The sequence below is a fragment of the Bactrocera dorsalis genome, chromosome 3, assembly GCF_023373825.1.
Source record: "Bactrocera dorsalis isolate Fly_Bdor chromosome 3, ASM2337382v1, whole genome shotgun sequence".
Classification (NCBI taxonomy): Eukaryota; Metazoa; Arthropoda; class Insecta; order Diptera; family Tephritidae; genus Bactrocera; species Bactrocera dorsalis.
The window spans coordinates 12134071-12150330 of record NC_064305.1 but is presented as its reverse complement, the minus strand read 5'-3'; the positions used below and the strand labels follow the sequence as shown (position 1 = coordinate 12150330).

At 29.4% G+C, this 16260-nt stretch overlaps 1 protein-coding gene across 1 annotated transcript in view; it reads right to left on the bottom strand.

Moving 5' to 3' along the window:
* Positions 1–16260, bottom strand: part of LOC105226686 (putative inorganic phosphate cotransporter) — an 81376-nt gene that overhangs the window by 33919 nt on the left and 31197 nt on the right. The window contains exon 2 of the mRNA XM_011205690.4: positions 11293–12539. Coding sequence (XP_011203992.1) covers positions 11293–11353 — 61 coding nt within the window. The 5' untranslated portion in view covers positions 11354–12539. The remainder of the gene's footprint in view (positions 1–11292; positions 12540–16260) is intronic.

The window sequence follows — 16260 nt, the reverse complement described above, 5'->3', positions numbered from 1 at the left end:
TAAAAAAAAAGTGAAAAAAGGCAAAATAGAAATATTGAGTTTTGAAAAATATTGTAAATTTTTTAACCAACCATTTTGAAAAATTCGTAATTATATTTGCTTTCAAACTCAAAATTTCGCCATCTTTATTTAATCAGAGTTTTTGAAAAAGAAATTTATATTACATAAAATATTTTTTTAGTTTAAAATTAGACTTTGTGTATTTTTATATTTTTTGAATAACTATTGTGTTGCAAAATTAAACTTTTTTTTGCTTTTTAATTTAATAATTATATTCGGTTTGAAATTAGTTACAATACAAATTTAAATAATACACTTTAATTTTTTTTTTAATTTTTCCAAAAAAATTTTGAAAATTAGGCACTTTTGTTATTTTGAAAATTAATCATTACGTTTGCTTCGAAATTAATTAACTTTAAAAAGAATTTAAGAAAATTATAAAATTTTTTTTATGTTTAATTTAATTTTTTTTTTTAAATTTACAAAAAAAATTAAATTTTCAAAAATTTATGTTTAAATAAAAAATCTATAAGTATGCTTTGAACTTTGCTTTTTAAACAAAACAACCACGCTACACAATTAGTATCAAAATTATCATGTGCCTAGTTGTCAATTTTCAGCCTAGTTGCCAATATTCAACTTTATCGCCAATTGAACCTTGTTGCCAATTTTCAGCTTGAACACTTTTGCATAAATTTTGAAGGTTATAAATCTTGACTGAAAAGAATTCTATAGAAATTTTGTTTATGGAAGCAAAGATAACTCAAAATTTAAAGCATATAGTGCGACTCTAATTAAGCTAGATTGCACTAGAACTTCGCTAGAAATTAAGTGATGTAAAACCTGCTTTAATTGCATCACAAAGCTATGGCAATAAACTAAGTCTCAAATGAAGCGCTAGCAGCGGTGCCACTTTTATAAAATAAACCACTACGTAGATACAAACATATGTGTACTTACTCATTGTAATTGAAATCGTCGACGAGCTCTTATTATGATATACACAATTAATATGTTTTTTTGCGCTCTTATTTATTTATAATGCCTTACATTGCCAAAACAGATTTTAATTCAACATTTCCGCTGATTCGGTATCTATTTTATTAGCGCACATTTAAGTACTCGGCGCAATTGAGTGACTGTGATATACTACTGGCATACACTTACATACAAATATATAAATTTACATGTACATGAGCAACAAATAAATATTTCAATTTCACTGGCGACAAAAGCTTTTGGGTAATTGCAAATAATTGCTGATTAAATTTATTGCACACAATTTACAAGTTCTTTATTTCAGCTTTGTCTGCTATTTATATTGATATATGTATATGTTCTATATATCATTATACATATATTTATATTTTTTTGTGTACATATGTATACATATCTATGTGTACTTACATGTATATAATATGTAAGTATGTGCTATCATACGCTCATCGCTTTCATTGTGCGCCAACAACAAAGCCTAGACATTTTTTAAATGCTAATTTATGTATGTTTATGTTAATTTGTATAGATTTATTTATATTTTAAGACAAATTTACGACATGATTCATTTCGAGGGTATTTCAATTATTTTGATTGAGCATCAGCTGATTGGGTATGACTAAAAGTGGAAATTCAGTAGCACTTGGTATTAATGTAATGCTCTAATGGCGCTGATAACTCGTGGATTATTCAAGTTGAGTAATAAATTGCGATTTTTCAATCTATTTGAGTTAACGGAGTGGCTTGGTATATTTTTTAAAGCTTAAACAATATCAAAGTAGGGGGATTTGGAAATGATTGTAAGATTAAATTCCTGCAGGAGGTCATATGGCTCCTAATTTAATAGCTAGAGATATACTTCTGTGAAAAAAATTCCCAGAAGAAAGATACGAGAAAATATCTTCTGATAATTTGAAATGTCATCTGTTTGCTCGTAAAGCTTAAGCTCTGCTTTGTTGCCCAATTATTTTTTATAAACAATAAAAATGTTATCAAGTATGAACTCAATGCAAGCGAGTTTTAAGATAGCTCATTAAAGTGGCATAAACTGTCACTATTCTACTTTTTCATTATCCTCTTTTCTTTCACACATGATTTATAATAATTGCTTGTTCGTTTCGCCACTCTCTTACTTAAAAAATCTTAATAAAGCAACTTAAGTGTAAACAAACACCTGTTTTCGCCTCCTTCAACCCATTTGTCCATTAGCTCCAGTATCTGACGAACTCAGAATCCCTCTTATTTTATGTCCACCCTTATCTTCCTAACTAACGCTTTCTGCAAATTTATTTTCAATTTCCTATGCAACTAATGACAAATTTATTTAAGTGTGCATATATTTCTATATTTAATTTCTAATTTTAATTTCTCACTTTGACACGCTTCACGTAGTCAAAGATTTCGAAAAATGCCTGCAGTGTCTGCGATTATGCAAGACGCTTGAGTGTGCCGCTGCCTTGACAGTCACATTGACACTGAAATTGCATGCAATTTTGGCATGCCATTTTTGTATTATTGGCTAATTTGCGTTGAAGTGTGTGGCTAATTCAAGCGTAAAAAAGAAAAATAATAATATTGACTCGTATTTTATAAAAAAAAATAAATTCTTAAACATTTTTTTCATGAATAAATTTTTAATTTTATTTAATGCGAATATTTTTCAAATATTTAAATATTTTTATAAAATCCTTTTATTTGAAAGAAACGTATTTTGAAGGCGATTATAATTACTTGTATTGAGTCTGGCTCAAATTTGATCAGATGGTGTATTGCATTTGGTTATGAAAAAAAAATAAAAATTTTAGTTAACTTATACAACACGTTATTATTTTACTACATGGTAACTTTTGTTATGCCTATATATGTATATGGCATAAGACGACAGCAATGATGATGAGAAAGGCATTTTCCACCCACTCACCCGCAAAAAAAGTATATATATTTTTTTATATGTTTTATAGAAGCGCGCATAAGAATGCGGTGTGAAATTGCTGTAACTGCTATTTCGTAATTAAAACACCGTTAATAATTTAGTACAGAGTCACGTACGTACATTCCAGAGCGCTGTACTCGTACAATGCTAAGAATTGCAGTCAGTATGTGGAAATGCCAGCGCTAAGCTGTGTTAATTTCTAAAATATTATTTTTAGATCTAAAACTTAGAGTTCTTGCAGCTTAGTAAAGCCAATTAATTTCTATGTTTCACTGATTTATTAACTTATTTGCTAGCATAATTATTCTATTGTTCTTATTGGCTGTGAGAAAAAATGAATGTAGTATTACAGATGTGATTGTGAAATAAAAATAAATATTAAGAAATTTTTAATAGTATACATTTTTTAAATTTTTTCCACGTGAAATTCTTTTTTGTTGTTATTTTAATTTATTAATAGTTTTATAATATTTAATTTTTAATTAATTCATTTATTTTTTTTTTTAATTTTACTTCAATTGAATTTTTTAATAATATATTATTTATCATTTAATACAATTTTTTATTTTTTAGTTCATACTTTACGTAATATTTATTCTATATATTTTTATTTTAAGTTACTTTTATTATTTTAAATCAATTTTTATTTAATCAATTCTTTTGTTTTATCTTATGTACTTTTTATTTATTTTTATTTAATTTGATTTTTTAATTAATTAATTTCATTTTTTTATTTTGTATTTTTCGGAATATTTATATAATACTTTTTTAAATATAAATCTTTTTAATTTTATTTTTTTATGTATTTCATTTTGTTTAATTTAATTTATTTATAATTTTTTCCTTTTTAATTTTAATTAATTTTTAAGCTATTTTTTTTAATTAAGTCTTATAAAATAATAAATTAAAATTTTTATTTTATTTATTTCTTGCTTTTAATTCAATTTTATTTTTTAATTTTTTAAGATTTTTTATTTAATTATTTTCTGATTATATTAATTTATCAATTTAATTTTTTATTATTTAATTTTATTTTACTTTTAGTTCAAAAAATTCTGTTAATTCACTTAATTCATTTAATTTATTTAATTTAATTTTTTAATTTGTTTTATTTATATTTAATGTTTTTTCGGAATACTTATTATTTTGTTTTGTTTTTTTATATTCTACTTAATTTTTATATTTGATTCAATTCGATTTAATTAATTTTTTAATATTTTATTTTTAATTCAATTTAATTTTTTATAAATTAATTTAATTTTATTTTTACTTTAATAAATTTTGTTAATTTACTTAATTTTTTTTTTACTTAATTTGTTTTTTTTTAATTTTTTTAATTTGTTTTATTTATATTTTGTATTTTTTCGGAATACTTTTTATTTTGTTTTGTTTTTTTTTTATATTTTACTTAATTTTTATATTTAATCTAATCTAATTTAATTAATTTTTTTCTTAATTTAAATTTTAAATTTAATTTTATTTATTATATATAATTGTTTTATTTAATTTATTTTTAGTTCAATTAATTTTTTAATTATCTAAATTTATGTAATTTTTTTAATTGTACAAATTTTATCATTTAGTTTTTTTAATTAATTTAATTTTTTTTTAATTTGTTTTGTTTATATTTAATGTTTTTTTCAAAATATTTGTTTTTTTATTTATTTTTTTTTTAAGTACATTTTTTATTTGATTAAATTAATTTAATTGTTTTCTTATAAATTTAATTCTGAAATTAAATTTTATTGATTTTTAATATAATTTCTTTTATAAAAATATTTTACTTAATTTAAGTTATTTTTGGTTTAATTAAGTTTTTTTTTTAATTTTAATTAAATTAATTTAATAATTATTTTAATTTGTTAAATTTTTGTCTTTAATTAACTTTTATTTTAATTTCTTATTTCTCCTTCTTTTATCTTTTTATTGCTTTTTATTTAATCCTCCAAAGCCTTCGAAAAAGAGATCTCCTCTAAACCACACTGATAAAGTAATGCCCGTATTGTGGAGACTTTCAAGTGGATTGCATCACAACCGCTCATTTATTTTTTATTGCACTTTTGTGAAGTTAAAAATCACTTTTATGCTCATTGAGTAAATAGTTCACATCCCCATTCATATCACTTTCATTCACAGCTGTCAGTGCTACTTAATGTCTACAGCAGAAGCAGATAAAAACCCGGCTGAGCTGTTGAGAGCTTATCACTTGGCGAATCAGCAAAAGTGGAGACGCTGCGGTGTGCTTTATTTTTAAATTATCTGCTTGCAAGTGTGTGTGTAATAAAAAGTCATTGAAGTAAATGTCGAAAATATATACTTTGTACATTATGTAAATACATAGGCAACACTTAGTAAGCATGTAAAGGGAATTGTCGCGAAGGTTAATAAAGCAAAATAAAAAAAAATAATAATAAAAATTAAATTGGTTGTGCCAGTGTAAGGTGCAAAGTGCGCTTATTTTGGTGGATTTATTTATGTGAAACAAGCTTTTATTAAACCAAGTGTGCTATAATTCTTATGATTTATGGCAGTCATAATTCAAGCGAGCCGCAATAATCATTTACAGCAGCAATCAGCCCCAAATAAGCACTGATCTGCTTAGATAGCGTTGCTTTTAGCCGATAAGGTTGCTTTAAAGGCAGGGAAATTTTTAAATAAAACGCACAAAAGGTTTAACTAACTTAAAAAGTAACAACAGTAAATACCGTTAAGTCTAAAATAAAACTAATTATGACGCTATAAATATTGTTTTATTAAAATATGCATGATGGTGACTGTCAGCAGTCAGCTAAGGCCTCCAAGCACACAATCACAATTCATACCTCACTGCTACATGCGTGTTAAAGTACCCACATTATCTGCTTAAGATATAAACACTTTATTTATACACATAATTGAATTAAAGCCTAAGTACCGGCAGTGAATTAAGTGCCTCCGGAGTATGGCTGCCATTGTGGCTTTTGATTGAATAATGAGTTGGTCGACAGCGCAAAATGTTGAATTTTTAAATTGCTTCAAAGCGAAAACTGCTAAATTTTGTGAGCATTAATAAATAACTACAAAAGGCGAGCATAACGTGTAACTTCACTTCATTTGATTGGCATATTAATAGTGTTGTGGCAACGCAAACACAGGGGTTACTCATACGCCGTGGGGTGCAGTGGCAGCAGTGGAGGCAGTCGCACACAATACAAATTGTTGAAAGGTTTCGCTTGAATTCAAATGTTTTGACATATAACAGTTGAAAAGATAAACGGTATACAAAAACATTTACAAAAACAACAAGAAAAGCAATAAAAAATAAATAAACAAACTGCGCTGCGGCAAAGAAAAGAAATGCCAGCGCGTTTGTATGCGAGCGAGTGTGTGAATTTCCCGTGAAAGCAGCAATTGTCAGGCATGTGTTTTGGTTTTTTCCAGCCTTTTTTGTATTTTTTTTTTTTTTGTAAATTAACTTCGTTGTCATATCGCTATGTATATATGTACATTGTACAAGCGCAAGCAGCGCACACAACTACTGTTTACTAGACTGTTTAGAATTTTATTTGCTTTATTTATTTTGCTTTTTTGCATTTTGCTTTTTTTTTTACTTTTTTCGCTCTACTTCATATGGCGCTATTTTCCGTTTAGCGCACGTTGAGTTCACGTCTCAAATTCGAAACGGAAGCGCTTGATTATGCGAAGTTTCATTGCTTTGATTCGCTTTAAGCAAAAAAAAAATTAAAAAAAAATTAAGAAAAATAAAACAAAAAAATTAAAAAGAAAATAAAAAAAAATTTAAAAAAATATAAAAAAAAATTGAAAAAGAAAAAAATTAAAAAAAATTAAATGGAAAAATAGCAGCCAAGAGCAGGTTGTTGCAACTATGTAATATTGTTTTTGTAAAATTTATAAAAAAAAATTCCAAAAATTCAAAAAACAAAAAAATTCGCTGTGTGTTTAGCGTCTGCGTGCGTGCAATTACCAATTGCTGACAGTTTGGTATGCGAAAAAACAGCAACAAAACCAATAATAATAAAGCAGCGCTTTATTAAGTGCGCTTGGCACCGCAAGTAATAAGAGCAAAACCATATTAATTAATCAACCGAAAATTGTATTGTTGTCGCAGCCGTGCTGTCACTGTCACAACAAAACGAGAATGCACGTAAGGCTAGCATCAGCAAACAAAAAAAAAAAACATATAAAAAGATGAGTAAGCAGTAATGTTTTTGTGTAAACAAAATTAAACTTTTTCGCAATTTTTATTGCTTTTTTTATTCTGAAATTCTTTTAAGGCGCTTTTTGCGTAATTTATGACAATAAAAATTATAATTAATTGCTTGGTTCCGATTACACAATTATTGCCTGCTTTTTGCCTTTTTCATGTATTATGTAATCAAAATTTGTGCTAAAATTATATGAATTTCAAAAGCCTTGACAGAACCTATATTAAATGAGCATGTATGATTTTATTATTATATTTATGACGTGCAGATATTATCTTTAATACAAAGTCCTCAACGAGATAAGCAAACAAGTAAGGTGTAGTACGGTTTTTTTGTTAAATAAAGGTTACTTAAATGTATATTATTGGGTAATCGAGTGGCTCAAAAGAAAAAGAAGGGAAAAAATATTACAAAAAAAATTATAAAAAGAAAAAAAAACAAAACAAAAATTAATTAAAAAGTTACAAAATTTAGCAAAAATATCATATAAAAAATTTATAATATAATATTAGGTAGTCGAAAAAGTCTTTTCGTATTTTGTCAATACTACATAGATGTCGTTGCAGTCGTTTGTCTCGAGTGTTAACAATCACATTGTGACATAACAAATAGTGATGGAAAGGAGAGATTTTAAGCTTCATTTATACGAAAACAATATAGTTCGGGGAAGTTGAAAAAAAGTTACAGCTGATTAAAAATAATGAAGAAATTCGCAAATGAAATGAAATTGATACATTTCTAAAGCGAATGGTAACAGGAGATGAAAAGTGGATCAAATACGACAAAAATGTGCAAAAGAGATCATGGTCCAAGCAAGGCGAAGCTCAACAAATGGTCGCAAAGCCAGCATAGTCACCTCGAAAGATTATGCTGAGTGTTTGGTGGGATTGGAAAGGAATCATCCACTACGAGCTGACTCAGCCTGGTCGAACGATTGATTCTGGTGAGATTGAAGCAAGCAATCGAAAAAACGGCCAGAACTGATCAACGAAAAGGGCTTCGTCTTTCATCAGGACAACGCTAGACCACACACATCTTTGATGACTCGGCAAAAACTGGTAGAGCTTGGCTGGGAAGTTTTGATGCAACCACCATATAGCGCTGACCTTGCACCATCGATCTGCCATTGGTTTTGGTCAATGCAGAACTACCTCAATGGAGTAAGGTTGACTTCAAAAGAAGTCTGTGAAAATTACTTGCCGCAGTTTTTCGCCGAGAGACCAGGAAAGTTTTACAGTGATGGCATAATGTTTCTAGCGGAAAATAGCAAAAAGTGGTCGACCAAAATGGTAAATATTTAGTGCATTAAAGTTCATTATAAATATAAAAAAAAATAAGTTGCAATTTGAGTTGAAATACGTAAAAACTTTTTCCACTATTTTCATCAATTGAACAGCTGAAGGCCGTAAAGAACGAGACATGTCTTCAGCGAACTCTCGATCATCATTGAAGGATTGGTATCGCTAGTAGGATTGTGTTTTTGGTAAAACTAAATCACCGTAAGCCTTTTCCAACATTGTCAACGATTCCTCACACGAAATTGGGTTAGGAATGCAAAATATGGGATAAATTTTTTGTTCGATATTTTTTTCCATTGAAAAATTTGCAACGAACTATTGAGGTGTATCAACTTAAGCAGCTGCTATAACAAACTTAAAATCTGGAAATTTTAAAATGTCTGTAAATCTTTTTAAGCCTAATTTCTTTCTATAACTATGTCATTACTCATATATGGAATGTGAAGTATAAAAGAAATAGCAGTAAAGCTGAATAAGGAAAAATAATAAATAAATAAAAAATTTCGATTTTTAGTGCTCATTTCATGGAAATTTGTTAAAGTGGAATATATTTATTTTTTACACTAAAAATTTTGTTCAAGTTCAAGTATAGCTAATTTTCATTACATATACACCTGCATATACTCGTAAATATATGTATGCCAGCTCATTTGCCATGTCGCTCACATTTACGCTAACTACCGCATTCGCTCTGAGCTGAGCTGTGCTCTGCATTTTAATTTTCTAATTTGTATTGAAGTGCTGTAATTTCGGAATATCGGAAATTCTTTTGCGCTTTGACATTGATACGTTCAACTGAGGTTATATTCCATATTCTATATTAAGTAAGGCATATATATGGCTGCCATACAAACTGACCGACCAAAATCAAGATCTTCCAAGCATTTTTTTGTATTTGTGAAAGGTGCTTTAAGTAAATAATAGCTTTTTAAGCCGTCTTAAAAAATGTAATTAAATTTTAGTTTTTCATTACTTTTCTAGTTATCTGTCTAACAGAAAGCAATCAAGTCGAAATATTAACAAAAGTTTTCAAAAAAAAAAATTCTGTAAGCATTTTAATTGCTTTTGTAGGCATAAAGCCGACACAATTCACAGCGACAACTACAGATTAAATAATAAAAGCTTACAACACTTTGGTGATGTAGGTTTTTATAGCAAATACCAGAGAGATTTATAATCATTAATATATCGAGCTGCCAAAAGTTGAAGCACTGCTTGTTAATAACTTAATATTAAATAAAAAAAATTCCATTTTAATGTTTTAAAAAAATTAAATTAAAAAAAAAATTAATTAATGAATGAAAAAACTAAATTTTTTTTTAAATCATTAAATATTTTATTTTTAAATTTAAATTAATTAATTAAATTTTTAATAATTTTATTAATTACTAATTTTTAAATGATTACTTTTTAATAAATTTAATTAAAATTAATAATTAATTAATTATTCGTTAAAATTATAACTTTTTTATTATTGTTTATTATCAATGTGATTTAAGAAATAATTTTTAAAATTAATTTTTATTTTATTTTAGTATAATTTATTGAATCTTTTTTTAATTAGCTGATTAATTTGATTTTAAAAACAAATTTTTTAATAATTTTAACAATTAGTTTGTTAATTTTTTCAAAAATAAATTAAATTAAAATTTACAAATTAAATTAAAACAAAAAATCAATAAATTGAAAAATATTTTTTTTTTAAAACTACCCAATTGTTAAACAAATATATTTTTTTGTTAAATTAATTAATTAATAAATTGAATTTTTAATAACTATTTTTTAATCAATTCAATTAATTAATTAATATTTAAGATAATTTCAAATATTATCATTTTATTTATTAATCAATTTGTCTTAAAACATTATTTTTAAAATTAATTATTAATTTTAAATTCATTTCACTGTAATTAAATATTTTTTTTTATTTTTTCTTATTTATTAAGTAAGTGAATTTTATTAATTAATTTACCTATTTTAAAATTTTAGTTTTTGAGAAAACATTAAAATAAATTAAAATTTGTATATATATTTTTTTTAATTATTAAATTCTTTAAATTATGAAGAATTAATTTTTCTAATTAATTAATCGATTTGACTCACAATTCTGGTTTTTTAAATTAATTTTTAATTTATTAATAAAAAATATTTTTAGAATTAACAGTTTAATTTTGCTTTTTAGATTTTACATTTTAATTAATTTGTTAATTTTGTTATTTAATTTATTTATAATATAAATTTTAGTTTTTTAAAAATATCAAAATTAAATTAAAACTTTTATTCATTTCTTTTAATACTGATTTAATTAATTAATTTTGTTTGAAAATTATAATGTTTTTAAGATTTCCATTTGTAAATTTATTTATTTATTGATTAATTTAATTTTTGCTTAATTTAATTAAAAAAAAAATGGTTAATTAATTTTAATTTTTTTAATTAATTTATTCATTTTAACAACTTAATTTTTTAGAAACATTAAACCAGAACTCCATTTTGGTAATCAATTTTCTTAGTAATTAAATTAATTAATTATTTTTAAATTAATTTAATATAAAAACTTTAACTTTGTAAATTAATTTACGTAAAAAATTGTAGTTTTCAAAATTTGTTTTTTAATTAATTTGTTCATTTTAACTAAATTTTTTTAGAAACATTGAGATAAAACTCAATTTTGTAAATAATTTTTTTTAATAGTTAATTATTTTTAATATAAATTAATTAATCATTTTTAAATTAATTAATTAATTATTTTTAAATTAAATTAAGTAATTATTTTTAAATTCATTAAATTTAAACCCTTCACTTTTTTAAATTAATTTTTATGTAAAAAATTGTATAATCATTTTCGCTCATCACTCACCTTTCGGCTTGTCCAAGTCATTGTCCTGACTGGCGCATATTTGCTCCTTGGATGCGGACATTTTGCTAATTTGTGTATTTATTGTTGTTTTTTCAACGTTTTGTATACTTCACGACCTTTTCAGCTAATCGCTGTTGTTTTTATTGTTTGTTCAACTGTTTTGTAACAAACTAATACTGACTTGCGGTTGATTATGCGATTTAATTATAATTTTATTTGTTGTTGTTTTTACTGTTATTATGTGAAAATACTGCACTTTTTAGTTAGGTTGCGTTTGCTGTTGACTTATGGCGTTTAGAGGTAGCGCGGTTTGTTGTTTCAATATATTTTTGATTTAAAAATTATTTTTTTTTTTTTAACTTTTAAGTTTTTATCAACTTTCATATATTTTTTTTAACACAATTTTCTTTCAATTAAGCAAAATAAAATGCAAAAATACTTTTGGTTCCGTTGCGTTAAGAAAAAAGAAGAAGTTTAAGTTTTCAAAAACTGTGCGAAATTTTGTGCCTTTCGCAATTTTTCGTGCAAAAAAATGGAAAGTCTTTTTTGATTGTATTTCTCTTAAAATTGCCGCTCACAACGTTTTTAACAACGACGACTTGTCGTGTTTACTGCTACGCGCCGTCGCTTTTCGCCTTCGCTCACTTAACTGCTTTTCTACACACCGTTGTTTCGCGTTGCGCGTCTGGCAACGTTCTGATAAGTTCGCGCACTGACGCTGAGTTTTTCAAGTCAGTTGGAAAAAAGGCACAAATCTGCGATACAAACGGCTGAGCGTCTGCTCTTTGTAGGCATATATGTTTGTATGTATAAAATAGTGTATGCAAACACTCACGTCGTTACGTTACATATACATGTGTGTGTGTGTTAGGAGGTAGTAGATAAGCCAGTAGTTGGTTGGTAGTTAGCTCAGCGTGTATGTATGCGTCTGTGTGCGCGTAAGTTTATTGCTGCGCGCCTGACTCGTCAAGCTGCTGATTGTCGGTTGACTTTTAGTGTCTACTGTCGCCGCTACTGTGATGCGTTGTTGTAAGCAGGTGGCCTGTGGGAGCGTTGTTAGTTTCGCTATCGCTGTGACTGGAGTGTCAACGAATGCCGACGAAGTCACTGGTTATATCTAGTCGCCAGCTGCCGTTGATGCTGCTGTCAAGCGAAGGCCTGCTGTTGATTGTTTTGATTACCTTTCTTCCTCAACTCCACCAAACGTCTGCTCGCGTGTGTGTGTAAGGCGTGTCTGTCGCATTAATCTGTCAAACAAATGAGTAATGTAAACTGATTTTTAATATGATATATTTATTTAAGTGAAGCTCATGTGCATATGCTTGTATGTATGTATGTTTCTGAGTATAAAAGTATATATATAGTAAGTACACATTCAATAACCAGTAAACTGCGAAATTGCCCTCGAGTATCCTGCCCATTTATTGAATTAAGCAATTCACGCGAAAAGCCGACACGAGATTTTTGGAATTTTTTTGCGCAGTTTTTGTCTTCTTTGCGCATGCGTGTAGTCAGGGCCAACGCATGCAAAAGGTTATATGCCTCTTCCAGCCGTTTAGCAAATTACAATGGTTGGGTAAGGTACAAGCACCCTAGAGACTGGTTTAAGATAAAGCCACAAAGATAAAAAGCACCTTGAGTTTTACTGAAATTCTCCGTATGACATGTTCTTATATATAAGTATGGTAAGGTGAAGGCTTAATTGAAGTTTCTGTTTTTTTGAGACCTTATTTAAGTAAACAATTTGAGAATATTGGTAAATCGTCTTTTACAAAAAATTTCGCTTTTAAACGCAGCCTTCTGATCACTTGTCAAACCTTGAAGAGATCGCACTAAATTCTTCAGTCAAATATTTGAGACGATGACTTCTGTTAAGCTTTCTTACTCTCTGTTACGTAAAAATCCGACACCTGCGGAATACGTTCTTCTAAATTGGTGTGGTAGTTGTAGGTTGAGAGTACTCTCTCTTTGCGCTGGTCGGCTCTGAAGGCATCTCCCCATAAGGGCGTGCGTCAACCCTCGTCTTGGCCTCATAACACAGATAACCTTGGAACCATTAAATACCACTCTTTTCGTGACCGTTATCACGACAGTCGGGTTTAAGTAATCGGAGTGGACCTGGATTCTTATCCGGCCAAGGAATAAATTGGCACCATACCACGAAATTAGTCCAGAAATGCTTTCTGAAGCTAGCGGTTCTGTGTGGAGACCCAATAGATGTGAATAATAAAAGGACAAAAACTAAATGAACATGGGTGGAATTGGGTCGAAACTGACCTTGAAATCGGACAGTGCCGCGGGTGAGTCATTCCTGAGTCGGTGGAATCAACATCCGCGAAAAGCAGCGAAAAACTTACTTTCTGAAATCTGGGTTACTAAAGAACTACTAAGGAGGTTATGATAGCCAGCAGTATATAGACAGCTGGATGCATGGGTAAGGTTGAGTTGCGAGACGGGGTCGCCAGAATCAGCACAGGAACGTCTGCTAGGATAATGGTGGGTCCAGGGACCACGTTACAAGCTCCGGAAGTAAGCAGGCAACGCCAGCAAAGGGGTTGAAGTCCGACCGCTGCAAGGCAGTCTACGGTGGCAGGCAGACTGTTCAGTAATCTGACCACCAGGCCAGCCCAATTGAGTGTATTAGAAGGGTGTTTATCGGCGACGAGAATGGAAAATCCGCTTGCTCGATTGAGTACCGACCTATAGGTGAGAGAGAGACCTTTACGGTAAGAAAATTCTCATGAGAAACGCAGCGATGTTCAACGAAATCGCTAAGTGAGCTGGCGGTGACAATAGAAGCGGGTCTTCCCAAAGAGCACTAGAAAATAGCAATCTCCAGATGTTCTAGATAAAGAACCAGTAAAAGATTTATAGGCTATACATTTACGACATGATTGGCGATTCGACTGAGTTCAAAAAAGATTCTAAAAAAATGTAAAGAAATAACTTGGCTTTGCTGGACAATACCAGGTAAAGAATTACTTCAGAAATGAGAAAAATACTGCCGTTGCATAAAGTCAAGGTCAGGACTAACTCTGAATTAGTTCGGATTATCACCAACCAAAGAGTAGCCCAAAGGACACACCAAAGAAGAGGAGAAAATCCACAAAAACCCTAGCAAATTCGTTAAGGTCGCACAATATATGACTTCCATTTATCCATTTGGAAGAAGGAGACTTCACAGAAGTAAATGTACTCCAAAAGCTCTTTACTTCGGGAGAAAGCGGATGATTCCTAAAAGTAAGACAGACATATAATAACGCCTAAGAGTCACATTTGGCTGACTCAATCGTCTGCAGCTTCAAGCAGGAATCCGTAGTACAGAGAGGACCAGGAAACTGTGACCCAAAAAATATTTTTTTTAGAACAAGCCTACTTTGTACTGTTGTTACTAAGCGCAAATCTTAATACACCAATTGGCACTAGCTGATATCTACGACACATGTTTTGCTTTCTGCTCCACACACATACACTCGTGCAATTGTTATTATTAAATTTTGTTATCACGGGACTCCAGACACGATCGCTGTCGCTTAACTTAACCATATTTTTATCGGCTGATATTTTATTTTTGTATTATATTAGATGCTATCAAATGGCTCAGCGCTCAGCGGCACGTCAACGTGCTGCACATGTGTTCATGCCGGGGCTCGCCATGTCATTTACGTCAATATTTTACTAAACAATTCTCACCACACTCAGGTTTAGCAATAAAGCATGAATTACATATTGACAAAGTGATTTCAGAAAATAGAAATCTGCAAGCAAATCCCTATTTATTATTTACATACATCTTTTTGTCACATTTGTAGCTATTTGTTATAAATTTGTAGTTTGCTCGTGTTTTTTTTCCATTTTGTTTTACAACTCAGCGAATTTTTATTGACGGTGTCGTGTGATAACAGATCGAGATCGAGATTGAGTGTGCAAAATATTTACTTTCGTGTTGAGTATATTAAGTTGTGCGATATAATTAGTGCGCTCATAAGCATATTCTAGTTTACAATTATATAAGAGTTTCAGTGTATCTAAATAAAGTACTTAAAAAATTAATTTTTCGCTGAATCATTAGATATTTAGCTAATTGTCGACAAAATTGACAACTAACCTACAAAAACCTAGCACCTGTTACAAAGCAGTGTAGCAATATCGTCGTAGAACTATAGTGTGAGTAGTAAACTGTTCTAGGAGTGTCGAACTGCAGGTGAGTAGTTCACTTCATAATGAAATTTAATTCCAACTGCTCTCGGAAGAAGCTGTATTGTCCCCACGTAGCACTACTACCATATATTTTTATTTGACATCGCAAAAAATGTTTGTGGGTGGGAGTTTAGAGCGAATACTTAAGTGAGTTTTAGTTATCTGAACTATAGCTTAGGTTAAGTTAGGTAAATAGGCTGAGAACTACTGAGAACACAAAAAAATACCACTTGGTCAGCTAGGGACGTCTGTTCGTTGTGCTACACAGAACTCCGGGGTATGGAACAAAAACCTGTTGGATTTCGACAAACCGCCTAGAGTCTGCCACAAATTTATTGCCGCGGATAATATGAATTCCAGCCAATTCTCCGAGTTCGCAAAAAGTCTGCAACCGAAATATTTGAAGCTGTAGCTTAAGCTCGACACTGGAGTAAAAAGTATCCAGATGTTTCCACCTCTTTTTTCTCATTGCAATTCTAATAAGTTGCGTCCTCCAAAATCGTTAGTCTCATCGCGTGACTGTCAATCGGACAGTGTCTAGCTAGGACGACTATCACTGCCGTGATGTGAACCTGGCTAAGAGCTAGCAGTACATTTGGCGTTCCACTCTGGGCCAGAAGGCTTTCGAAACCACACAAGTGATTGTTTCAGACCGACAAATCCATCGTCTGGATGCACAAGAACATGAGAGCCTCTGCTTGTTTCAATCTTTATGGCTTTACAATTTAGACAATTCCGCTGTGGCCCGGGACTCCTACTAGTTTAATA